Here is a 26,940-nt window from a genome sequence, read left to right on the forward strand (position 1 = left end):
CTTCCCAGGCTGGCGCGCCGCCTCGCCCGCGCCTGCATATCCCCTGGCGTCCACTAGAGGTCACTGGCCCCTCGCGGCTCGCGGCTCGACCTGCCGCCTCCCGCTCCTGGAGCTCAAATTAGGCGCGCGTTAATTAACACCCGAGTCCATCAAGGCGCGTTCCACAGTACAGTGCTCCAGCCTGGGCTTATATAGGCAACTCACCCTCAACCAAGGCAAATCTCCCTAAACCCAACACCTCCAGCATGTCCAAAATGGGAGACAGGAGCCTGAGTAACCCGGGGCTTCAAGGTATCGTGCCGTGACGCTTTAACTTTCGATCGGTGGGGCTTGCGGAGCTGCGGCGCGGGGAACGCCGCGGGCCGGGGCCGGTTCCGCGGGGCCCCGCTGCGCCCCAGCTCCCGCGGGCCGCGCCCCGTGCGCTCGGGCGCAAGAGGGGCGCTGGTCTACACCGTCCCGGGCAGACAGGAATGTCCGGGAAGGATATGTACCTTTAGGGTGTGGAGCGCAAAGGAATGGTCCAGGTGTCCCCGAGAGATCGCACAGAAAAGAAATAGAAGCGACGAAGTATCGCAGACCTGGGGATATAGGATGGGAAAGAGGAGTGTAGGGATGGAGCAGGAAATCCGGAATCGACCCCGGCGTTTGCAGTTTGGGCATGATGAAGGGGCCTGAAGTGAAGTACCCAGGGAACATTCCTGCCTACGGTTGCATGGGCTTGTGTTTATTTGTGCATTTTTAATATCTTTCTTCTGAGACCTTCAAGAAATTTGAGATGTAGCTTTAATTTTATATTATTTTTCAACCAAAGTCTCCCCCACCCTCAAAACAACAAGCCCTTCCCACTGGAGAGAATGAACCACGTCTGCAGGCCTCGACGCAATCATTAAGACCTGCACGGCATAGCCGGGGCTCGTTCCAAGCACCGTCCAAGTTGGTCATATGTGTGAACCGCCATGATCAGGTCCTTTGACAGGGTGTCCGAGTGGCCGCGCCACCTCTAGCGCTCTTACTTCTTCCGGGGTAAAATGTCCATATTGGAAACATTAATTCAGGTTTGGGAGGTTTCCGTCATTTGAGGTCTTTGGCCTGGGTGCTTGGCGGGAAATTTAGGGAGAGCTGTGACCTTCCTAGAAGTTTGAAGACTGAACTTTCTTCCTCTGGTACCCAAAGATCTGAACATCCATTCAGGCCCGCGGGAGAGCGGGCTCGGTGCTCAACCCCAGGCAAAAGAAGCGGGGCGCGCGCTCTTGGCCAGGGACCGAGTTTCCGTTGGTTAATGATGGCTAATGAGGCTATTGTCCTCCTGTAGGGGAAGCAGGGGCCACCAGGCAGGTCGCCGAGCGCATCAAAGTATTAGGCCAAGCCAGTGGGCACGTCCGAGGTCCGCCACACTATCCAGGGGACCAGTGCTTCGAGGCCGGGTGAGGGCTGTCAGGGACCTCTCTCACACAGGTGAGAAGTCCGCTTTGCGGGACGGTGCAGGGCGCCTCCGCGAGCCCTCGGGTGCTGGAGCGTCAAGGGACTTCGATGCCCCAGTGCCCTAGGAGAGAGCTTCGAGGCTTTGAAAAAGCACGTTGTGTTTTCACGGCTCTAAGTTACTCGGGAGCCGTCCTTGAAACGTCCTCTCCAGGATCCAGCCCCACTTTAATGTCCAAAGAGGGCCCAACCTGCAGCCTAAACACCCCTCCAGTTGTCTTTTGCCGCAGGAGTGGGTGCCAGGAGCCAGGGCCCCAGGCGCCTTCGCCGCTGCAACCCGACCCTGCTCCCGGGCGGACACAGGTGTCGGCTTGAGGTGGGATATTACGTAATGGATTTGGAGGCTTGGGCTCCCACCAAATGGTATTAAAGAGGGTGGGGTTTCCTCTTTTCCTTCTGAGTACATCTGGTGTCAGGTGTCCTGGATCTGCGGCAGCAGGTGTTATTTGCAGGAAAAGAACCAGTGAAATGGCGGCGGAGGTCAAAGTGTCCGGAAAGCTGCCAGGGGAGACTGCGGGCCCGGAGGAAGAGCCAGGGAGCCGGCTTCTCCTCGCCGAGGCTCACCTGAAAAAGCTCTCCAGGCGCAGGTGCCCTGGATTCCAGGAGGGAGGGGCCAAAAGAGAGCTCCCCTTCTGGATCTGGTTTGTGGCCAGAGCCCTTCTTATAGAACCGGTGGGGATTTTTTCTTTCCCCCGGTTATTTGCCTTTTATTAGCCTGCGGGTCATGACTGTGGCTGAGTGTGAATTTGAACGCAAACGTCAGATTATTTTTTTAGGGCGCCCCTCCCTCAAGGTTAGTGTTTCCCTGCGGGAAACAGACCAAAAAGTATGTAAAATTAAACGATCGGGAACCCTTCCCGACACCTTTCAAGACGCAAAGCCAAGGGATCTGCGAGGTGGAATCCGTTGAATTTCAAACACCGCCAACAGGGAGCAAGGAAGGAAAACCTGGGGGCGCCCACCTTGCTCTCCGAGCTGCCACTGTCCTCTTAGACACCAAAGTACAGGACGTCAAAAAAATTTGACAATAACAACTAGCATGAAACCTTACGTGATTGAAGTCAAATGCTGAATTCTGGGGAGTTGGCTTAATTGTAAAGTAATTTTTAATAATAAAAGAGAATGACTTCTAAGTGAAGGCTAAGTTTGACCCTCACCATTGATCCCTGAGGAGCACCCAGTAAAGGTGACAAAACTCTTAAATCCTAGGATAATTGTGGCAGTAAGCACAATGGCAGTGGACGGAGGTGAGGGTACAGTGGTGGTTTACAGGGCACGTGGGCATGTGTCCCAACTCCTTAATCCAGACTGACAGATGCAACCAAATACTTATACGCAGAAAGACTTGAGTCAAGACTATGCCAATGAAAAGTCTTGTCTTTTTGTGGAGTAGATCCCATTTGCAAAGGTGCTGCCAGGGAGGCTGGCACATTGTTAATATTGATATTGAAATGACCCTGAAGTGACCTTGTACCTCAGTGTCAATTATAGCTCAATCTAATGCCATGGCTAGTTGTAGGAGAATTTTTTTTTTTTAAGTCTACAGGAGATAAGCAGGGGATAGAGTAGGATCTGGGGAGGCGCAAAGTTACAATAAGCCCCAGCACCTGGCTCAGGCTCAAATGTTTGGTAGTGGGTTATTCTTGTTCACCCTGCTGCTGCCGAAATCTTTAGAGCCCTCGTTGACAAGAATCAACAAACAGCACCCAACCAGGGCTCTGCCTTTCAAACAAATATGCACTTTTCTCATGAATTAAATTGCAAGCTGACTAACTATCCAGTAATGATCTGCGGAGGGAAGAGCCCGACAGGAAGCCATCTCTTCCTGGGCAGAAATGGGAGACAGATTCTCAATCTCTCTCCCCCTCTTACTCCCTCCCTCTCTTGTTCACACACACACACACACACACACACACGCACAAATTTCTTAATCACACAGTGCTTAAAAGCCTAACCCAAAGAAAACACAGTCCCAGAGCTGGCACCACTGAGCCAGTCATTCATTCCTCATACGAGGTTCCACAACTCAGGAGGGGCAGGTAGTACACCCTCTGCGCAGGGGGTGGGGGGGGCTACTTGATGCCACCTTCAAGCTTTGGGAGTGTACTCTCCTAGTAAATAAGAATAACTCTCTGAAATTTGTAGACAAATTAAGAGGAAAAAGAACTGCAATTTATAAAGTTGTCTACTTCAAGTATAAAGATAAGTTTGACAAATTGCTAAGATCTGCTTACGCACAGCCTCAAGTTTCACTTGGTCTTTTTTTTTTTCTTTTTTATGTGTCAGGTAACCCTTGACCTTCCTTAGCGTGCTCTGTGATTCAAGGCTGCTTTATGGACCTGCCTTTCCTTCCTTGGTAGAACCCATGCCCAAGGCTGTATTAGCATCAAACTGTTCAATAATGTCAAATAATATCCAATAGTAGCTAAATTATCTAAAATGCCACTCAATAAGCAGGACAGTTTAATTATGCAATTGTTAAATGATGAAAAATGATATACGCTGTATTTCCACCATGCTATTGTACCATAATCTGAATGTTGCCCTTACACAAGTGTCTACTCCCAAACATATGACTGCTCTACAGAGACTGAGAACTCTTACCCTCGGACACGGAGCCACAAACAGGGTGGTTTCCTGAGTAGGGAGGGGGCATTTCTGTGCCCTGGGCAAAACGCTCCCTTCTGGCGGGCTGGCTAAGGTCTCTGCACTTCAACTGGCTCTCCTATCACTGCTTTCCAAAAGAATTTTGAAAACTCCACAGGGATTGGTAAAATATGACCTTCACTTAATATATTTCATAGCAAGCTCTTTCTGCTGAATGTGAATATTTTTATCTCCCTTCAACTAACATAATTTTTCAACGATCAACTTCGGTTTTTTTTTTTTTTCAAAACCATAGTGGGCATAAATAAGCACCATTTCAACATCCTTAATCTGAAAGATTTGTCAGATAAATGAGTGCTAAACCATATCAAATGTTGAACAATGTGATGTCCAGAGCTTCTCCCCATCACAAGATAGGTGGATAATTGAACACCAATAATCCCTTAACTAGGTACACACATTCATGGTGCGCCAAACCATTTTGTGGTCTCACTACAATGGGAGAAAGGAGATGGCTACCGTGACATCATTGTTATTATTTAAATTAAACTGCGTTGGGAGAATCTAACTGCTAATAAAAGGCTTCTTCTACACCCCTCAAGGTTTCCCTCCCCACCTCTGGCATTTTATGATGTCCCAGTCAGATGGATGTAAGCAGTTTCAGCCACAAGGTCAGTAAGGAAAGGGAGAGGGACATGCTATGTTTAGGAATACTTGTTTGAGAAAATACGTTAGTGTGTTTAGAGATCGGCGTTTAAACTTTTTTATGATGTGCCCGCGTGCGTGCGTGCGTGCGTGTGTGCGTGCGTGTGTGTGTGTGTGTGTGTGTGTAGTTTGGTGAAAGGGCTGTGCACCCTCCGTGTTGCTCCCTTGTTTGTACATTAAAGGCTCCCGTGTAATCATTCCACGGGGCTGATTTAATGCGTTTAACAGAGAACTAATGGATCGTCTATGAAGAAAAGCATGCTCCCATTTTTAATCCCGTCACGTAGTGAAACGGTTTCGTGCGAGTCTGCGGTTTCCACCTTTATTCATGACGGATGCCCCTACTAGAGACCTTCCCAAACCATTCTAGTGCCTGACCATGGCCAAAATGTACTGTTTCTTTTTGTGGTTGTTTTCTTTATTTTAAGCCTATTTCTTCCACACTTAATAATACAGTGATCCTTGCTGTGTAAAAACTCTCTTGCAATGAATGATCCCGTGAGTCCTCGTCTTGGTCCTTGCTTCAAAATGTCAAATCAAATACCGCATGTGCTCTGACTTGATCGTAGCTGCAAGCTGCAGGAGACCAAAGCTACTTTTTCGCGCTGGATTTTATATGCCCCCCCCCCTTGCCTGGAACGTGCGCCGAGCGGGTCTATACATACATGTGTGCATGTACGTGTACACACATACACGCGCGCACAACACACACACACACACACACACACACACACACACACACACACACTCCTCCTTAAAACAAGCTGAGGTGTGTGGGGGTAGATGCCCCAAAGTGAACTGAGATGCTGGGCGCAGGCTAAACGTAGGCACTGGAAAAACTGGAAAGTGTGGAGCGCAGCAGAGACTGGGACTCAGGTGCCCGCGCGGCCAGGGTGCGAGCGCCCGAGAGAAGCTGCGCTGGCCTCCAGGACTTGCCTGAGACTCTGGAGAGGAGAGCCAGGCTGCCCGGGATGAAATCAAAGTTCTGTAGCGCTTGACGCCCCAGGGTGGCCGCGTTCGTAGGGGAAAGGCCCTCCGCAGGGTGAGCTAGCGCGCGTGGAGCGGCCGCCAGCACCCAGTGGCCGGGGTGGAAGCCCACCCCGGGGGTCCTGTGGCTCCAGCTTTTTGTAGAGCCCCGCCTTAGCCAGCGCGAGCTGACGCATGACTCCCCCGGGACGCAGGGGGCGTCGCACTGCAGCTGGGTGGGGAGCAATTTATTCCTGGCGGTCGGTGGCGTCCCAGCCCGTCTTCGGTTACTCCACCCTGCCCCTCCCATCCCTCCACCTCTTCCTCCGCCTCTTCTTCCAACGCCGGAGCCACCTCCGCGTTCTCCTCTTCTCTCCCTCCCTCTCCCTCTCTCTCTCCCCCTCTCTCTCTCCCTCTATCTCTTTTCCTCCCTCCCTCTCTCTCTTTCTCCTCCCTCCCTCATTCCTTTCCTCCTCCTCGCAGCCCCGCTGTCTTTCCCCTCCCTTTCACCTCTGAATGAGCAAGCTTTTGCCTCTAAAAGTCACAAGTAATCAGAGAGAGGGGGAGAAAGAGAAAGGAGAGGAGAGGCACACACTGGACACACACAGAAAGAGAGAGAGAGAGAGAGAAAGAGAGAGAGAGAGAGAGGGAGGGAGGGAGAGAGGGAGAGGGACTGCCTAGACTTGAAGTGCGTCTGGGAGAGGAAACTTGATGCGTCTGTGTCACGGATTACCAGGGCCTCCATCTAGGTAAGTACTTTGGGGACCCGGCGAGTTCGTACCTGGCGGGGTCTGCTGTCGCCCTGAGCCGAGAGACGGCGATTGCCAAACAGTGATGGGAATAGGAATGGGGTGCCGATGGCGGAAGGACTTCAGTCCTAGAGTCCAGGGCCACAAGGATGCGATTCGCTTGGGAGCTCCTCCGACCTCCGGCTGAAGCCCAAGGGCCCCTTCCCAACCAGCGCTGGGTATTAGCGTCAGTCAACGGGCTTTCAGCTATCCAATTTCTCTCCCTAAACCGAGCATTCAAAAGCTCTCCCCTCCGGCACACACATTCGCTTCAAAGGGGTCCTGAAGTGGGAATGTGCGCCCTTTTCAAACCTTGAAAGGGCAAAGTTTGGCAAGGTGGGGAGGGGGTGGGCTCCGTGGCTCTTCTAATCCCTCAAAGCTAAACTACCTTCCCTAGACTCCCACAGAAAATTGAGTTTCCCCTTTTTCCTTAAAAAAAAATTTAACGAAACATTTTGTGTATTCAAAAAAAAAGATTATTGGATTGCCATGTATGATCAGCTGCTGCTGACCTACCAATAAGTGTTTTTAAATACACACGCACATTCATGCGTACCCTGTACACGCGCGTGCGCGCGCGCGCGCACACACACACACACACCGAGGCTATGTGCAATAAGTAATGCCATTATAAGTTACCAAGAATTCAGAGGGAGTCAAAAGAGCTTTGGAATGTTTAAATGCTGAGCACGCGTCCTCCCGGTGTCCAGAGAGCCGAGGGAGGGGCCGCAGGAGCATGCTTTCACTGGGTGCTTTCTGGGTGCTCGTGTGTTTCCTGTGTTGTCAGCTGGCTCTGGTTTCTAAGCGTTGAATGTTGCCCAAGGCTCGGGCCAGCATCCACCATCCACCTCGGTACCCTAGTGGCGAAACAGGAATCATTTGTTTGGTGCAGAGCATTGACGACCTGGAAGAAACTGGGAGTGTGGTTAGGTCGGAGGGGGGAGTGGGGGGGGGGCGCTGCCATCCATTACACCTGCGGCAGATGGCTCGAGCGGTAGAAAGGTTTTGTTTGCCAGGATCAAGAAGGAGGAGGTGGAAGCTAGAGGCTCGCCCCACTCAAAAGAAGTACCATAAAGAGCCAGGGGAGGAACAGAACAAGCCAGACACATACTACCAAAAGCCACGACTTGCCTGCCTCCCAGCGCCATCCCAGGCGGCCAGCGGCATGATTGCCCCGCAGCAATAAATGGCATGACAGAATTTTAGGACAAATATTTTTCAAATACATTTTTAATGAAATGGCTTCTCCCTACAAACACATACAAAGGCAAACACACACACACACATACACACACACACATTTAAATGCACACAGGTGTCCTCGGAGCGCGAATTCCTGGAGTCAAACACCAGTGATTCTCTGATTTCACTGCAGCTACAGGGAAGAGCACTGGCGGTACAGGAAGCCTCTTGGGCCTCCCCAGGAGCTTCATTGCCAGCCAACACACATAAGTGTTCCTTCCCCAGATGGCCACCGAGCTGGGATTTAGCGTCAAATGTGTCCATCTCATTTTCACATGCAGTAATGTGCTTTCCTGATCACTGCTGCTGTCCTTGCATTCCGTCCTGCACGTTATTCAACAGGCACAGAGCACAGGAGGCTCATCCCCGTGAGCCCAGAGCAAGGGCCGACGTGACAAAGAACACAGACCCCGTCTAATGACAGTTTTGTCTGCCTATAATTCTTTAAGTCTCTTCCTAAACATCTGCAGTTTCAGGGAAATGTATCAAAGACAACCCAAACACCCTGAGAAGCTTTGTCTCCATCCTTATTTCATACGCGCGCACGCACGCGCGCGCACACACACACACACACACACACATCACGATGATCATACACATAATATTCATGTACAGAATGTATTTCTCATAAATTTTGCTGACTTTTTTTTTAATCAAGAAACTTTCCTTCAACTAAGGATTAATAGCCTAATGTTTTGGGAGTGTTTAGTATACAGAGATATTCCTTTATTTTGACATATGATTTCTAGTTTTCTATATTCTTAATGCCAAAAGCCAAATGAAAATGTTTAGATTTAAATAAAGATGACAAAACAATAATTCACTGTAGCTAAGATTGAAATTTCAAAAGTAAAAACATCCTACATGGAAATGAAAGAAAGCACCTACATTTTACAGGTGCTCTTAGTACCCAACAAACCCTTTGAATTGGGTTTACATGACTGGTTGCTTGTATGCCCAGTTGAATTTCATTTTTCTGTAATCACTTCCTTTCCTATAAAGGTTTTAATTTTTCAAGAGGAAATTTTTATATGCATTAGTGTATGGGATTCATTGAGAAGAATACCATTAGTGTATTGTCTTGTTTTATCCACTACTAGCAATGAGCTTATTCACACGTACCAACAAAAATGGGTCTGTTCAGAGATGTGAATTCAGATACTATCAGAACACACCCAGGTCTACTTGCAGGAAAATTGCAAGAAGTACGTAAAATAAAAACAGTTGAAAAGCAGTAAGAGTCTTTTAATGAAAACAGAACAAAACAAAAGTGATCTGAAACTCAATTTTATGGGTATGGAGCGTTTCCTTTTGCTTTTTTTTTTTTTTAAGAAAACAGAATTAGAAAACTTTTGCATTTGTGATAATGAACACAGGACTTATCCATTTAAAAGGGTCCCCGCTCCTCCCAGTACTCTGCTTCCTTTCTGCTCAAAACACCTTAGACCCCGATTCCATGCAACATTCAAAAGCTAAGGACAGCAACTTCCAAGATGAACTCTTGAACTCTGAATAAAAAGGTGTTTTTTTTTTTTAAATCTAGGATTTGTTGAGAAGTAACTATAAATGGAAATCTCAAAGACCCAAACTGGTTCAAATAGCTAAATTTTTGAGGGGAGATGAATTTGTGTTAATATTTCAGCAGATCAGCTTAGCATCAGAATGACAATAAGGTTTCCGAGGCCGTGCCAACCTAAGAATGTGGCACACAGGGACCAAGGCATGCTAAGGGCCCTCCCTCCTCCACGGGTGCGGAGACCGCCTAACCCCACATCACATCTTTTTATACTCAGTGACTAAGGAGACAAGGCCTGGAACACAGGAACTGGTTTCTGCCATCCTTGCGAGATTCCATCGTGTCGTGCCATTCCTTCACACCTACACCCTTGCCTACTTTGCCAATAGAAGCCAATAACTTAAAGCCTTTAGCAGGGTATATATGGGGTGTGTGTGTGGACAGATATGTATTACAGGCACATCTTAAAACATATACTTTAATATATTTAATTACATATGTGATTAAACTTCTTTAATTTTTGAACCTTGGCTCTCAAAAGCACCAGTAGCTCTTCAAATTTGCCTTAACTTTAGCAAAAATTAATAAGATTATAATTCGTCGGAAGAAAACGCTCTCATTCCCTGGCAATGCTGAGATCGCGCCAAAGCGGGCCAGCAAGGGGTAGGGCTGAGCGGGTCCCCACGTCCTGTCAGGATTTCATAAAGACATCCTCTTTATTGTCGCCTCCATAGGGGTGGTAACGAAGAGGCCCGGGTCATGCACTTAAGGAAGTCGGGGCTTTAACCTTTGCCTGGATCTCTTACCACCCAGGGACAGTGGCCAATTGCGTTCCCAGGTCTCTCACCTGGAAGGCAGGACCTTTGACAAGAGAATATGTGTGACCAGTGCTCAGTCTCATTCTACAGGACTCTTAGGGCTCTTTAGAAACGGTGGTGTCGTCTTCCCTGAGGTAACAAGGCCTGGAGAGGTCCTGAGAGCCCTTGGGCACAGATTTTTTTAATTTTAATTTTTATTTTTTGCGGTGCCCCAAGTCCAGAGCCTGCCGCATCTCCAAGGCCAGGACCGCCCCGACGGCTCTAGCGCGGTGCTCGTGTGGCCAGTAGGTGTCGCTGTTTCCCTGCCGGCGGGAGCCAGGCGCCCCCCGCGGGCCCCTGGAGCCCCTCGGCCGCGGCGAGGGGTGGGTCCCCAGACACGCCCGCGCTCCCTTTCCCGGTCCCCGACGTCGTGCCCTGGCTCACCTGGCCAGGACCACAGCGAACACTGGACGGCCTAAGGGAGAGCCGTCGGGGAGAGAAAGGAGAGGCCGGTCTGAAGGGGCGAAATGCCGGGCCCCGACGTGCCGGGGGTTGCGCGGGCCACTGAGCGCGTGGTGACAAAGTCCCAGGTCGGGGAATTGAACCGGGGCTCCGTGGAGCTTGAAAAATAAGCAAGAGCGAGAGGTTGACATGCTAGTTTCCTGGGTGCATTCACAGAAAGGATGGACTGGTCTTAGCATTTTTGTTTTAAGCAACGGGAGGGGAGAGAGAACGAACGAGAGAGAGAGAGAGAGAGAGAGAGAGAGGGGGGGGGGAGGGAGGGAGGGAGGGAGGAAGGAGGAGAAGGAGAAAGGAGGAGGAGAAAGGGAGCGAGGGAGGAAGAGAGAAAGCTAGGCCTGAGCACAAGCGTGAGCTACCTACCATCTTGCTCACTCCTATGCCTACAGAAATGTCGGGTGTCCGCAATGGTCACCCCTCCTCCCTGCCCAGGGGGGAGTATTTGGAATGTGCTTGACTCTCCCCCCCCCCCAAAAAAAAAGCCTTGCTTGCTAAGTATTAATCCCCTTTGGGACAGCGTTAGCTCATCTTTGGAATCTGTATTAAAATTCTAGGTATTGAGAATTCTGCGCAGTTCCCTGGCGTCCCGCGGCTCCCAGCCTTTGGCTCAGTATGCCTTGTAAGAGATTATTAATCAGTTCTTTTTTGTGTGTTTCAAAAGGGAGGTGGCTTATGAATACAGATACAGAGAAGGATATTTACAATGGGTACATACTATAGGTGACTGGAGATTTTATTATGATTCAGATTGGTTTGTGTAGGGAAATCACTCTGATTAGTAGGTGGGGAAAGAGACAGAGAGAGGGAGGGAGGGAGGGAGAACGCGTTGAATACAGTAAATATACAACCGCATCCTACTGAAAGATTGAGTATTCGAAATGGAACTGGCTATGCATTTAAACTGACATTTAAAATAATATCTTGGGTTAAAAGTTTGCTGTACATTTCTCCACACTTCACCTGTATGTTTTGCAAAAGTAAAAAAAAAAAATGCAAAGTGTAAAAAATGTAACAAATATCAAATCGAAAGAAAGGGGGGAAAAAATCTCAAAGTCCAAAATATACTGAGCTCCATTGTGGTGTGTATTTCATTGGGGATACTACCGCAGAGGTCGGGCTACAGAGGCGGGCTGGGTCTTCAAGGCAAGCCTTAATTTTTAACTAGAAGTGGCCGACATCTTTATTAAATTCCACACCTTTTGCTATGATCATTAAATTGGTTCCTTTCTGTTAAGACTATATCTGTTATACAACTCTAAACAATCATTTCTGATTGAGACAGCAAATTAATCACTGAGTGACTTGGCTGAGAGGGGTGGGGGCGGCGGCGGACACGTGTCTAATTGGAGGTTGTGAAGTTCAGTGAGGTGGAATTTTTAGCTCGAAAATCCCAACGTGGAATTTGGGTATTTCTCCCCCATCTAGTCGCTTCCCCGCCTCATCCCTCTTTTTTCCTTTCTTTCACTCAACCCTTCCGATCTCCACTGCCTCGTTTTCCTGCCGGCCCTCCACAGCGCCTCTATCCTCTTCCCTTAGCTTTACGCCTCTTCTCCTCTTCTTTCTCCTTCCCTCTCTCCTAGAATTTATTGTCTCTGTCTAACAGGCAAGTTAATAGGAAAGTAGCAAGTGGGAGGTCCATCCCCCTTATCTGGCCCTCTCCCCGGCGCGCGCGCGCCTAGAGGACTTTAGGGCGAAGTCGGTGGCTGCCAGGCTGTGGGCCAGAGTGGAGGCCCTGGGTGCTGGGCACGTTGTTTGCGGAGGCGTCGGGGTCTGCCAGGGGTTGCGGGGCCTATTCAAATACCGCCCGCTGCTGCTGTGATTCGCAGGGACTCGGGCCTCCATATGGTAATGCGGGGGGGTGGTGGTGGAGGGAGGCGCAGAGGGGAGGGGAGGGGAGGTGGGGGTGAGGCGGGAGGGAGGGGGCTCCGACACCGCGCGCTCCGCTGCCGGGCTGGGACAGAGCACCCGGACCCGCGGCGGCGGCGGCAGCGGCGCTCTGCACCCTCCACCTCAGCACCCCCTCAAGCCTGGGAGCCTCCTAGCCACGGGCACTCGGGGTAAGCCACCGCGCGCGCTCGGCAACGGCACCCGCTTTGGGGTTCCTATCAGGCACCAGTCAGGGAAATTAGAGACAGAAACGGAGATAAAAAGAGAGGAGACCTGAGAAGGCGTACCTCTCCGGCATCCCTTGTCACACAGTGCGGACACACGCATCTGCACACACATGCAGGCTTAGGCAGCAAGGCGTGCACGCATTCCTCGCTACTGCCACCTCAATGCATGCCCTGGCATCCTGTGCCCGGCAACGTGGCCGGTGAGTGTGCCTGAACCTGCACTAAAGCTGGCAGGTATGGTCCAGAGCTCAGGCAGGAACAAGCGAAAGGCCACGCACAATCCGACTGCAGCCAAACTCAGACATTCAGCCGGCCGAACTGTTTCAGTCAGCCAGGTGACCCCCCCCCCACCACCACACACTCCCTCGAAACAGGCAGATCTGTAACCAATTGTGGAGTCCTGCAATTATTCATAAAATGTGCCGAAAATATACCTTAGGAGACGTAATCTTGCTATATATGGTAAGGTAAAGGGCGAACTTGAAGGATGACTGTTTCCATTTTTTAATGTTTTACGTGTAGCTATCTGACCACTTTTTATTGGGTGACATATCATATGAGCACTTTGGTGTAGGCTTGGAAAAACTACAGCCAGAGGTAAGGCTGGAAATGCCAAAAGAATTAAGGATGCTAAAAATGGATGCTACAGTCCAGCAGGAAAGATGGCATACAGCTGTAGGTTTGAGATGGGGAGAAATGCATGAGAATATGCGCACATGGAAGCCCTTGGGGCGGGCTGAGGTTTGCCCCCAGGATCCGTGCAGGTAAGTAATGTCATAAGAAAGCTAATTACCTGTGCATGTACCTGGACTTGTTTAATTGAAATAGCTGCATGTCTGCATCTTTCTGTTCTTTGTGGCTGCGCAATTAGGGGCTGAGTTTGATAAATGACAGCTTTGGGGATTTTAAAATATATATTGAATGTATGTATTCAAAAGCCACCATACTAAATAGATATAATGCCAGGAAGGAAAAGTCCTATCCTATAAACAACATTAATCCAACACAAGGCCTGTATATTTTAGAGCACATCACCTAGCTTAATATAGTCTACTGTTCGTTTTGTGTGTTTGTTTTCATTTCAAAATCTGGAATTAAGGATGCTTTGCCATCATAATAATGGGTTTCCCTCCATATTGAGATAAGAATTAAACTAAGTAAAATTTGAATGCTTCAGACAGAAGACAACGTACAACATGGTTGAAAATGTCTTCCTTGCAGAAGGCTGTCCATTGCTGTGTCTACACATTTTAAAATAGATCTTTTTTTTAAACAATAAAAGCTAGAAAGCAATAGGTGGTGAATGTCACATTTCTCAGTTAACGAGCATATCAGTTCTTTAAAAAAAAAATCTTTGGAACCACCGAGCTTACGTGTGCATTATCTTAAATGAACTGGCTCCAAACTGTGCTTCTGCTAACATGAAGTTAATTAGACAATCAAACTTTGAGCCTTAAGCGATGAGCATTATAGTCGACGGAGGCGTATGTGAAAAAAGCGAAAAATGTGTTCCCTTTATGATCAAAGTGGGATGTTCTCCAAGTGGTACAGCATACCTGACGGACGTGCACATTTCTAACCCTAAATAAACAGTAATGGGAAGGAAAATGTGCTTATTATCTAGCAAGAGACAACAGCAGACACTCGCCCCAAAATAAAGACTGACAGCAAAGAACAACAGAGCTAGACAGACATAATAAAACAGCAACAGAAAAAAATAATATGAGAGGGAAGGGAATCAACAAAACTATACAACCTGAAATTTTCACGTATTAAAAAATGCAAATATACCTTTACATATGCATCAGTATTAAAAAATAATACACGCTGGACCCAACCGGAGCGGGAGCAGGAGGAGGAGGAGGAGGAGGAGGAGGAGGGAAGGTGGAGGAGGAGAGGAGGTGGAGGAGGAGGAGGAGGAAGAATGGAGGCGCCGCGGAGCCCTGATTACGCATGGGCTGGTGCTGCCTCCTCTAACCTGATCTTCTCCGAGCCCGGCAGCCGGCGGTCCTCAGCCGCCCACAGAACAGGAGCCGAAACAACCGTTCCCGAAGGCTACAGCGTTTATTTTTCTCTTTTTTTGGGGGGTGGGGGAGATTTGGCGGTTGTTTCAGGGGCTCGCCAACTGGCCCCTTTAATTAAAAGCTTCAATAAAAGGCGATCGCGCCAGGAATGCACCGGCTCCACTCCGCGCAGGATTTGCATATTTTTTTAATGCCCTAATTTCCTTGATGTATGTAAATGTAGCCGGACGTAGAGGGAGACAGGGAGCTGACGTCAATGGACGTGACCTCGCAGCTAAACCTTGAACGTGAAGCCGGGATGGGGGAAAACACGGAGCGGCAGCCGGCGGAGCCCGTGAGCGCGGGCGGCTGCAGAGCCCGGGCCGGGGGGCTGGGGTTGGGGGGTGTCAAGGCCAAGGGCGCCGGTGCCAGTCCCCGAGGGAGACGGAGGACCAGCCGAGGCCTCCATCTCTGCACCGAGCACTTGGCAGCCTTGCCAGCCTTCCTGCCACACGTGCCGACTCTTGTCCTGCACATCCAGCCTCACCAAATACACATTCTTTTCTCTCTCCCCCCAGAAAAAATAACACCCCTAAAACAACAAACCGAAAACAGCTGATAACAGACCAAAGGAATCCCCAGTGTTTTAGACCAATGCTCTGGGCTCTTATCAGAAAGAAGAATGACAATGGAACATGATACCTTTTTTTAAAATTATTTATTATTACGTTTTATTTTTGGCTTCTCGCCACAAGAAGAGGAAGGGGAGATTACAGACAACAGCAAATCAGTCCTAAAACATGATAAGCTACACATGTTCCCAGTAGGGAGAGGTAATTGCACAGCCAAACGGCGAGGGTTTTTTATTTTTTATTTTTTGCTATCTATCTGTGAACTCATTATTGCCAGGAACGTGAGTTTTTGGTTATTTATTCATTTTTACTGTAATGGGAGTGTCGTGTGTGTCGGTGTGGGGGTGTGTGTGTGTGTGTGTGCATCTCTATGTTGGGAGGTGCTTGGGGTTGGTAAGCGCCAAGGCGGGGGCCTAAGACAGGCGACAGCGGACTTGTCTGCGGAGCCAGCTGGGCGTCAGCTCCTAGGCTAGGGTTCGGATTCACCCCACCCTTGTAAGAGAGAAGCCTGAAAAGGCTTCCCGGCGCCTAGTCTGGGGAAGGGGACTTGACGTGGGAACCCCTCCCTTGGCCAGAAGGCTCCGGGCAGCCTGAGCGCAGAGGGCCGGAGCGGCGCTGGGGTCTTGGAGGGGAGGCCTGCGGCTCCCTTCCAGCTCCGGGCCCGGGCTCCGGCGTGCCCGCGCACTGGGCGAGGAGGCGGGGGGAGGGGGGGAGGGGGCACCCGCTGGCACCTCTCCGTGCACGCTCGCCTCTCCCGGGCCGCTGGGATTCTGTGCTCGGCCTCTCCAGGGTTGCAGGACACCGCCGCGGGCCTGCTCGGCAGGGGCGCCCGAGGACGCGGGCACGGCCGCTTTCCCGGGCCACCTCGCTGTCCCAGCTTTGTTTTGCAGCCACGCTCACGGCCACCCAGGCCCCCGCGCCCGCGAGGGGAGAGGGTGCGTGTGCGTGAGCTCGTGGGGAGCGGGCGCGCGCGCGCGGGGGGGGGAACCCTCCCGCCAAGGACACGCGCGGCCGGCTGTCCTCCGGCTGCACTTGGCGGGAAAGCTGGAGGCCGCCGGCGGGGCCGCGCGCCCGCGGCTCTCACCGCCGCCCCTCCGCCCCTCCCCTGCCTCATTTACATGTGGGCCACTCGCTGGGTGTTTTTTTTTAACCGCGCACCCCCTTCCCCGCCCCGCGCCCAGGCTTGCCTCCAGCCCCGAGCGCGCGCGCGCGCACACACATAGGCCCAAGGGGGAGGAGAACCCTCCGCCGGATGGGTTCGGACGCCGCCTCCCCTCCTTGCTCGCGCCCACACACCCGACAGCCTCCCGCCCGTGTGGCAGGAAGCCCACGTTCCCGGGAAGCCCCCACCTTGTCTTCTGTGCGCGCCTCCAATTCCTTCCTTCCCAAATCCCTCTCTCTCTCTCTCTCTCTCTCTCTCTCTCTCTCTCGCGCGCGCGCGCGCGCGCGCACACACACACACACACACAATCTCTCTCTGTCTCCCTCCCCCCCCCTCTCTCTTTTCTTCTTCCTTCTCCAACGGAGAAACCCTATCGGGAAATTCCGTAGTACTCTCTGAGTACCATTGGAGTTTAGAGACAAAATCCTTGTAATGTATTACTGGTCTGTAGCCAAACACATTTAACAACCACAACAAAAAGAAAGGGGAGGAGAGAGGAAGGGGGGCTTGAACCTGCAGAACCTTTCTTAAAAAAAAAAAAAATGTCTGCAAGTCAAAAGGTCAGGTTCCAAGTTTGTAAATAAAATTGCAAAGGAGATTCCTAAAGAAAGGCAAGAAGGAAGGAGGGAGAAAGGCCTACAAGTTACATAAAATGGTGCATTTGGGGAAACAAGTCAGAAAGAATCTTTGAAAATGTGCCTGAAGAAACCAAAAACGGTGTACTGGAGGGAAAAGGGGGGGGGGGAAGAAAAAGAAAATAAGGTGATGAAAAGAAAAGACAGGAAAGGCAGAAGTTCCCAAAGAAACGTGTGCTTTGCGTGGCACAATAGGGAAATGTAGCCGTTGCCCTCAGACGAGACGAGACATTTCTAATTTGTTCCGTCTGTCAGGAGGGGACTATGAGAGGTTTGGGTGCAAATTCATTATCTCTGCCGACGCTGGACGTAGTGTGCGGACGGAAAAAGACCGTGGCAATGGGCGGACAATGGGGCTTCAGTTCATCAGTAACAAAAGCAGCGGGGAAATTGGTTGAGTTTCAGAGCACGTCCCCCTCGGCAGAGGGGGCTGGACTAGACCTTGGACAGCCCCCCCCAAAACTTGCCGAGCCTCGTACACACCACTTCACTCGCCACTCCGAGGCTCACGGACAAGTGCCTCGAGTGGGGGGGGGGGCGGGGGCAAAGTTGGCTTTTTTTTTTCTTCCTCTTTGGTCTTTTGCGTCCTTCTCTCTTCCCCAGAAGGGACAACCCGTATAAACTATTTTAGACGCAATCAAGCAAGAATCACCATGTGGAATTGAGCGGCAGTTTTAAATGTGCTAAGGGAAGAAGGTTTCGAATTTTTTTTTCTTTTCTTTTCCTTTTTTTTTCTTTTCTTTTCTTTTTTTTTTTTTTTTTTTGAGACGCCAAAAGGAGACTGTTTGTGTGCTGTGCCCGCGTTCTGATATGAGTGGATCCTGTCTTCTGCGTAGTCCTCTATTCCTGTCCGGCTGGATTTGGGGACCAACCCTGCCTGGCGCAAGGAGATCGAGTGAGTATGGGGCGCCCCGAAGGCTGCAGCGGGGCTCGTGGCGCGCGGCCCGCCGTGCTCGAAGCGGCCCGGCGCCCAGGGTCCCCCGTCGCCCGGAGCTGGCGGCCGCAGACCGCTCCGAGGGCCAGTCCGGGGCTTTGCTTCAACTAATTGATTGCATGCCAAACCTGTTGATCTCCCGGAGTAGTCTGGAGCCCGTACTGTTAATTATCCATCAGCCTGACACCCGCCAACCCCACCCCGGCCGCGGAGAGGTGGCAGGAAAATTTCGTGTTGGAAAAGAAATTTTTGTATGTAATTCTGTGCTGTTGATGGAGGGGCTTTGCTTAGATCTAGAGCTACCTGCAGCTGTATTTGGTGTTCTTGAACTCCAGGTTCGCATTTTGAATAATTGGCCTCCTTCGAATGGTCCTAAAGTTTCGGTGGCCTGGCATTGAAGCCAGGGACTGGTAGATCCTGGTGGAAAACTAAGGTATAAAAGCTAACGGCATCTGGTGAATTTCCACTTTCTTTTTCTCGGGCATTTGGAGGCGACAGGCTGCTTAACAGGGTTATCCGAGTTAAGCTTCATCGAAATGCGACCCGAGTGGTTCATTATTGGGACTCGGAGCTTGAGTTGCCTCTGCCATGTCAGGGAAGGCTCCTCTGGGTCTGCTAGGAGCTCAGACAGGACCGAGGAAGCCTGTTCGAGGTTTAGAGCAATCTGCCTAAATTCTAGGCTAGGCAAATCGAACCCGAAGGATGTATTCCCGTTAGGGTCTGCAGCTGTCTTCTCTTGCAAATGCACCCGCGGTGCTTGAATGAGGCAGCCTTGAGGGGTCAGGGCAATTCAGAGGAACTGATCCGAAGTTAGACAAGAGGCCATATCAAGTCATGGCCATGGCCGGGGAGCTCTTTGGAGTTGTGGCTGCCCTGGGCCAAGAACGATGGGATCAGTCAATTTTTTTTCCCCTCCTTCCCTAGGTGCCCATACCTGCCCATCACCCTCCTTCTCCAGCCTTGGCACCAGTAACTAGGGCGCTGGTGGCTCAGGAGCGAGCCACAGCAGGCGGTATAACTAAGCCTGCGCAGTACTTTCATTTTGTAAAACCAATACCTCCACCCTGCCAGTCCAAAATACCAGTAAACATAAAAAAGCATAGAATAATGGCAACCTGTATTCCATGGCACAAGACTTTCTAGTATTGGATGCTGGGGGTTGGGGATGGGACAGGGAATTAAAAAAAAAAAAAAGAACACTTTACAGCAATCAGGTTTTACATTATTCATTGATTTACTGAAGGGAAGAGCCAATCAGGAGCCATAGATATGAACGCCCATCTCACTGTGCTATGGTCTTACAGTAAACTATTTGCATCTTTCTAATAGATTAGACGTTTATCCTGGGATTCCCATTGTTTGAAAGACCTAGAAATTCAGTCCCTTAAACATTTAAAAAATATGACTTTGTTCCAGACTTAAAACCCTAACATAGTAGGTAGGAATCTCAATTGTATGGCAGGTTACAAGGTTCAAATCCCTAATGTTTCTTAAATCTCTCTCCTATCCATGCTAAAAATAAAAGGAGAAAGAAAAATTAATTTCCCAAACCCCTCTAGATTCTGCATATTTTGCATTCCCATTATCATGCATGTCTCCATTTAAATGCAAATTAGCATATTTAACCCTATAGGCACTAAGGCTCAGGATACACTGTACTGGTGTTTTATGGAATCTCTTAGCATTTTAAGGAATCAGAGTAATAGCAATGCAATGAAGCCATATCTAGATATTACAATACATATAAACTGTGATCATTTGTTTTCTTGACTGTCTTTCAGATGATACTGCAAAGAAGCAAAAAATGAATAACTATCCAACCAAAGGTAATATAAAATTTTATATTTGATAAAGACAGAGTGATGTACAAAATCAAAATGGAATATTATTTACTGGGTGGCAGGCCTGCAGCATATTACTATCTCCCAGGGCATCAGATGGAATTCCAAAAATATCTAAGTTCCTGTATGTTCAGATTTCCTCCCTCTAGGAGCACGTATGTGTGTGTGTTTCTGTCATAATACATGCATATTCTGCAACAGCTTATAAGAAATTATGATTCAGATTTTATTAGAAAGTAAGCCAGCTGTATACCATACTTTCACCATACCAATTGCTGTAAATAAAATGATTTTTATAAATAACATAAAAGTATTGACCATATAACTGGATTGTGGTACGCATGTCTGAGATTCATACAAAGCAAATAATTTAAAAAAGAGTTTGGTGATAGACAAGTTCTTTATGCCTTCTGCAGTGGTGTAAATAGGATTTATAGATGTTCTAAATGTTGTTGATAAACGTGGTATAGTTGTGTTTATGAATTAGCACAATTCTGATCCAAATATGAGGAAAATTTCTGCTTTTTACATCAGCAGAGATTATTTATTCCCCAAGTAAATCAGAACCTTTCAATTCATGTTTCAGCCATCTGGAGACCTATAAAAAGATCAGAAAACAAGCATGACAATCACATCCTAATCTACTAGCTATTAATGGGAATTTATTAGAGAATAAGGAGGGAAGCCATTTGAATTCAGCATATCCTTCAATATGCAGATTTCAAAGTGGGTATTTTATAGCTCAGCTAAATAGCTTTCTAAAAGCAAAAAAAAAAATATCTGATTAAAATTGTAGGTATTAAGAGCTATTCTTAATTTGTGGCAGACATTGCTAGGAACCTTTAGAGCTGCACAATTATTTTACTGTATCTTGCAGCCTGCATAATAATGCAGACTTTAAATGTAAACACACATGATACAAACCTTAGAAATATTTTAAAAATCAGGCACTTAACATTAAATCTTAGTGTATTTTTAGAAAAGTGTCTCTGTGTCTGAAAGATGATGGAGAGGTAAAAACTGGCTAAATGAACAGGCTACCCATAATTTTCATGTTGGTTCATTTCCCTTATTGAGGTCCTGATGATGAATGTGTTGTGGGTAGCAAGCATGGAGGACAGACCTGGAGTAAGCTGACATACCTGTGTGGTGTTGTCCTAGAAGACGCCACTTGAGGCAAACATCATCTAAAGCTTCTGACTGTAGAAGCCTGAAATGTGTACTGTGCTAGCTCCCACAGGGGCACTCCGTTTCTTAAAACACCACACTTAATTGTTCAATGTAAAGATGCAGTCATCCTAATTTTCAAATTCACACAAATACATACATACACATGCATGTATCGCATCTCTTTGTTTTGGGTAGTCCCCATCTAGTTATATACAAAGCAAACAGATGTTCTAAAAATATTTGGAATTTCTTGGGCTTTGACTTAAGGAGTTGGCTACGTTTGATCACATGCTTGGCTTTTGAAATACATGCCAAACACTAATGACCTGCTTCTCATTCTTGGAAAACAAGGCCACATTGCTCTTCCCTCTTCCAAGGTTTCAAAGCTTGTTAGAATTTTTCATACTGCCAAAAGTGGAATGTGCTTCAGTGCTGTGTTAAATCTTAACTCAGTAGTTTATGTTGTGACCAGACAATTCAAGAAGAATCAGAAATTCCTTGAATGTGTTTTCTTTTTTCCTGAATTGTTTTGTAGTTTGCAGGTGTACTTTATAAAAAATGAAGCTACTGTAGACATTTCTGGTCTTATCTTCTGTTCCATAATTGATAAGAAATATAGACATGTTATTGTGTCATTCCCATAGCTGAATCATTTCTAAATAATCAATACTGGAATGCTTACCTCAAAAGTAAATAAAAAAGAATCTAAGGAAAGCTAGGTTTATTATTTTTTTACTAAGGTATATCTTTAATTGGTGTGAAATTATATTTAAACTCTTCACTGGAGATGTTAATTCCCCTTCAGCATCTCTGGCTTTCTTTGCTTCTCAGTCTTTTGTGCATGGTTTACGTGTGTGTTGTGTGGGATTGGATAAGCATATTCATAGTCATTTCTTTAGTGAATAAATTACTGAATTAATTAATGTATATTCTGAAAAAAAATGTAATTATAAAAGTGTTTTAGTCACCAGGAGAAATAGTCACCCTACAAAAATGTAAGGAGTGTGATAAGCTTGTGATGTACAATGAATATTAATTCTTATTAATCTTCTCACAGCATACGTTTTAAAGAACAGTAACACCACCAAATATAATTTGAAAATTTGAACACTAGTCCAAAAGGTTTACCCACAGAATAAAATGCCTTTTATGTAGATCATCTCAGATGTTTTATTGAGAGGCCTCTGAATGTTATAACTACATATAGATATGCTAGACAGATAACCATCACAAAAGAGAGAGAGTAAAAAGGTTCCTTGAATTGATCATATTCACACTTTAAAAAGTTCTAAGAAAATGAATGAAGCTAATTAATAAAACAACCTTTCTCTCTATACACCAGAGGGGATGAGCAAAGAAAGATGGGGATAGCTGCATGCTTTTGACATCCAGGAGTTTTATCTGCATTTCTTTTGCAGGAGCTAACAATAGTTTTGCCATAGTTTCATAAGCACAACTAGTGCATTTTGTCCTGCATGAAAACTGATGTTTAAAACAACAGACAAAGGCTAAGCACTGTTGTGACAGCAGCGTTGTGAATGGCATTAAATCTACTGGGGCAGTGTTTACCTGTGCTGTATTCTAAGGCACATGCCCTGTATGTGCAGTCATAAAAAAAAAAAAAAAAAGGATGAAGTCCACCTGCTTAGGGCAATCAGTTTGGATTTGCAGAACAAAATACTACCCAGTCGCCTTGGTAATAGATACAAAACACGACTGAGCTGTGAAGGCATTAAAAACACAACACCAAAGCAAATTGTCAATGTAATCACACATCGACTCACTGCATTACACAGATCTGATTCCCAGCCCCAGCAAGCAAGGCCCTGCTTTAAGCAATAGCAAAGTGCCTTCCATCTGTGCGCCTATGCAATCTGCCGGAAGAGAAACGCAGGCAAAGACGTTCCCCAGACCTGAAATGCTTTTATCTGTCCTTAGAGAGAGATTTCTTCCAGTCTTTGGATATTAGAGCGATCTGCACTAGTGCCGAGGAGGTAAAAGGCCGCGGGTTGCTTTCTCAGGAGCAGCCGGTAGTGCTAGTTGAAGGATGCTGATTGGGAAAACGGGGCTCCTTGTGGTGTGGCGCTGCCTCCCGCAGCCCAAGCTCCTGGAAGCAGGCATGGGGTAGTTGGCTGATCACTGATGCATATCAATAACCATGCACTTGAGATTTCTCATGACATCATCATTACCTTGGTCTCCCGCGGTCTCGAACCTTTGACCTTGCCGGGCTGGTCCACAATTTGGCAGTGAAAGCCCCACCAATGATGGTCCTTTTCTCCTTCTTTCAGACCTGGGGCAGCAGCTCACCAGCAAGATGGCATCTTCTCCTCCCCAGCCTAGAAGCCCTGTGAAATCGAGGATCTTCCCCTTAAAACACTCACATACAAGATGTGTACAATCAAGCTGCCACCACTTGGTAAAAAGCTCATGCTGCTTAAACCCAAAAGATCCGGGAGCTGTCACTTCTGTAGAAGGGGATTTCTTTCCCCTTCCTCCTAAACCTGCGCTGGACATTGCCATTGGCTTTACACATCTCTATAGAGGAAGGCTAAAGAAAGAGTCTTGCGTGAGAATGAAGCAATTTACAATGCAAATAGAGGCCTGTGAAGGGATGGATGCTGCAATCACTCCTAACAGCTTCTGCACCTTAAATAGCCGGTCTTGTTTTCTGATATTAATAGATGAAGTGTTGGCTCACGATGGCCGGAGATGACTTTCGGAAAGGGGAAAAGTTTGGAATGAACTCTGAAGGCAACAGATCTCATGTGGATGTTTCAGCTGGGCGCGCGTGCACACACAACAGAAACCAGGTCATATTTACTTAAAAGGAGGAATCTTAACGGGGCCAGTATCCTGCAGGACTCTTACTCTTCGGTATTGCCAGAGAGCTTCGGGATGTTGGAGTGTGGCCAGAGGAAGCCAGAGTGCTGTGAGGGAAGTGAGTTGTTATCTTTGGTTATCTAGCTGTATGAGTGTATTGGTCTTCATAAAGCTAGATAACCGAAAGTAAAAACTCCTTCAAGATCGCCGGGGAGCGTGGTTGAGAATGAAAGACTTCAAACAAGACAGTAAAAACCAGAAAGGTCAGGAATACTTATTGAATCTAACTTTGTTTTGTGTTGTTTTTCCTTGTGGTTAAAAGTGGGATGTGAAGAAATTAAGTGCCACACATAATGCTGCAATCTAAAGGCACCAGGCTTGAAAGGGGTTGATAGAGCTCTACAGGAGAATTGTGTAGCCACAATGAGTAAAGATGCACGTACAGCTTCCTCTATCTTATGGCAAAAGTTTATATTACAGGGACCTCTTCTTGTTGTTGTTAGAAAGCTTTTGTAGAGATCTCTGATACTCGGTTTTTAAATGATTCTATAATTATGTAGATGTGGGCAGTTCCCTTCTGAGTCCCCTCCCCCCAAGTCTGAAGCTTGTTCTTGGAAATTACTTCCAATGTATTGGGACTGTACATCAATTTCTTTGAAAGTAGACTTTCAGAAAAGTTTATATTGGAGGGTTAGTAACTTATATCTACTGAGGACTTAGAACTAGCATGGAAAATGAAAAAAAAAAAAAAAAACAACCCAGCAAAGCCTGATTTTTATTCTTCTATTCAAAATGCAAGGACAGATGCTTCTCTGTTCCAAGAGGGTTTCCTTGAGGACGGTACTGAAGCAGAAAGACATGATGGAGACGAGATCGCCTCCCCTCTTGTCAAAGTGTTAAAAAAATGTTCTGTCTTACTCTGCGTCTAGCATTGGAAATGAAAGTGACATTTACGCCACAACCCACGTGTGCGCCTCCTCTCTTTTTGTTTAAGGATGATCAGGTCTATCCAGGAAACAGCTCTGGCATCCCAAACTGAAATAATTAGGACGTATATAGACCTGACAAAAATGGAAAGGGGGTGGGGAATCGGAGGGTCTGTCTTGCCTAATTGATTCCGCTAAACGGAATGCAGGAGATGTGAACGGCAGGACGCTCCGATTCCCACGCTCGGGGGCAAGTGGTAAAGCGGCCGGCAGCCTATGACAGACAGCCCTGTTGGGGGGTAGGGGTATGAAAAAAAACATCAAGCGCACACACTATACTCATCTCCATCGCTTAAGAAAGTAAAGGCATTTCCCACCCACAGCCATCTGCAGCCTTCCAAATGGCAACGCCAACTGGTGTGGAGCTGCTACATACTGTCTGTTTCTGGTAATTTTTTAACGACTGTTTTTATCTGGCCAGGATTAAATTGGGCTTTCTTCTTTGGTGGAGATTTTCATTTCAAACTAGTAGAAAGTGATTCTAAGACAGTCCCACTGCTGCCTGCTCCTCCCCTGATGTGAAACCCTCAGTTTGTATCCAGTGGCCTTTCTGCTTCTTGTTTGTGCTGTATTACATATGAAAGTACACATATCGATAGAATACTTTATTTTGACCTCCTTAGGTAGGCTGTTTACTTCCTAGTGTGACGCACCCAGGAACTTGACCTGCCTAGGCTCATAGACACACAACTAGAAGTAAAACTATGAGGTCATCAGTCAATAGAAAGTTGATGACAACAACAGTGTGTTAAAAGTTGTTTTGGAATAGTCTTAGCTAGATGTGTTCTAAATAGTCATTTTAATTTAGTCTAAAAATAACTAGGCTGAGCATAAACTTTGGGGTTTTGGAAGAGCCAATTGTAATCCTTTCCTGAAAATGCTTCTATTTTGGCACATGTTACCAGACAGATAGTTGTAGAGGCATTTGTCCATAAATGCAACCATTGCAATAAAAAGCTGTCCAAAATAGCCTGTTATCTCCCACATGGCCTAGATTACTGACACTCCCAAATACATACTTTTTCTTCAGAGACTGTTCATTTGGCCATCTAGTACCAAGTTCTTTTGAGACTTTAGGTTGGGAAAGTCTGTGGAATCATTGTGATTTCACTTGGAAACTCCAGGAGACTTTGGTAACATAAATTCTCAAGTTGGCTGCTGCACACGTGCCAAAGTTTTACGGCAGCTGTGCCTGTGGAGAAGACCCTTGTTTATTTACATTTGAAGCACTGTTTGTGCAAACAACCTTTCATTGTGAAGTGCCTGTATTCCTTTCATTTGCTTCATGTCCAGGGGTGCTATTTACCTAGAACCATTGTCTACTACAATTAACATTTACATTACAAAGTGTGTGGTTTTCTTTCTCAAGGAGGTTCAATTAAGGCAATAAGATGTTTGCTGGGAAACCTATTGTTTACTGAAAGCACTCAATGGAGTCAAATTACTGAAGCTTTTGCCTACATCTTGGTCTTTTATGTAAATATGTTAAATATAACATCTAAGGAAAATAAACAATATTAAAATTATATGTTTGCCATTGTCATATCAAACTTGCTTTGTATCATGCTAATGTTACATAACTTATCAACCAATAAAAATGCATTTCAATGTTATTTTCTTTTTATTTTTTTGCTGTTCCACTGCTCTTCTGCAACATATCCCAAATTTTCTTTTTTTTTCCTTCTATTACACATCAAACTTTTGACATTTTGTTTTACTTGTGTGTGTGTTGAAAGAGGTACTGTATCTAAGCATAGGTCTGGGGAGTATCCGAGATAATCTCTACAATGACCTTATAATAAGGTGATATTTCTTTGCTATCTGAAATATTCCAAAGGCATGTACATTTAAGTCAAAAGAAGTGTAAATATCAGTTAAGTAGTTCTTTGAAAGCTAGTTTTAACATTGGCAGAAACAGGATCAAGTTTATTTAGCATACCGCTGCATTGTAAAACAGTTGGAGTGAAGTTGCAGGCTGCGTGAGCATGCATGTTAACTAGTGGGAACCAAGCACAGTCTTT

At 47.1% G+C, this 26,940-nt stretch overlaps 1 protein-coding gene across 4 annotated transcripts; it reads left to right on the plus strand.

Annotated features, from left to right (window-relative positions):
- Positions 1-171: 171 nt before the first annotated feature.
- On the plus strand, positions 172-26,532 carry LOC123454682. Of its 4 annotated transcripts, none has more exons than XM_045133473.1 (4): positions 237-291; positions 4,689-4,757; positions 19,881-19,925; positions 23,402-26,532. In XM_045133473.1, the coding sequence occupies exons 1-4, from the start codon at positions 246-248 to the stop codon at positions 23,824-23,826; spliced, it is 585 nt and encodes a 194-aa protein (XP_044989408.1). In that variant the 5' UTR covers positions 237-245; the 3' UTR covers positions 23,827-26,532. The 4 variants fall into 4 exon arrangements, with proteins under 4 accessions (XP_044989409.1, XP_044989408.1, XP_044989407.1 ...); XM_045133472.1 differs by lacking the exons at positions 237-291; positions 4,689-4,757 and adding exons at positions 6,035-6,506; positions 17,933-18,060; XM_045133471.1 differs by lacking the exons at positions 237-291; positions 4,689-4,757 and adding exons at positions 13,206-13,497; positions 17,933-18,060.
- The last annotated feature ends 408 nt before the right edge of the window (positions 26,533-26,940 follow it).

The sequence above is a fragment of the Jaculus jaculus genome, chromosome 14 (assembly GCF_020740685.1).
Source record: "Jaculus jaculus isolate mJacJac1 chromosome 14, mJacJac1.mat.Y.cur, whole genome shotgun sequence".
Lineage (NCBI taxonomy): Eukaryota > Metazoa > Chordata > Mammalia > Rodentia > Dipodidae > Jaculus > Jaculus jaculus.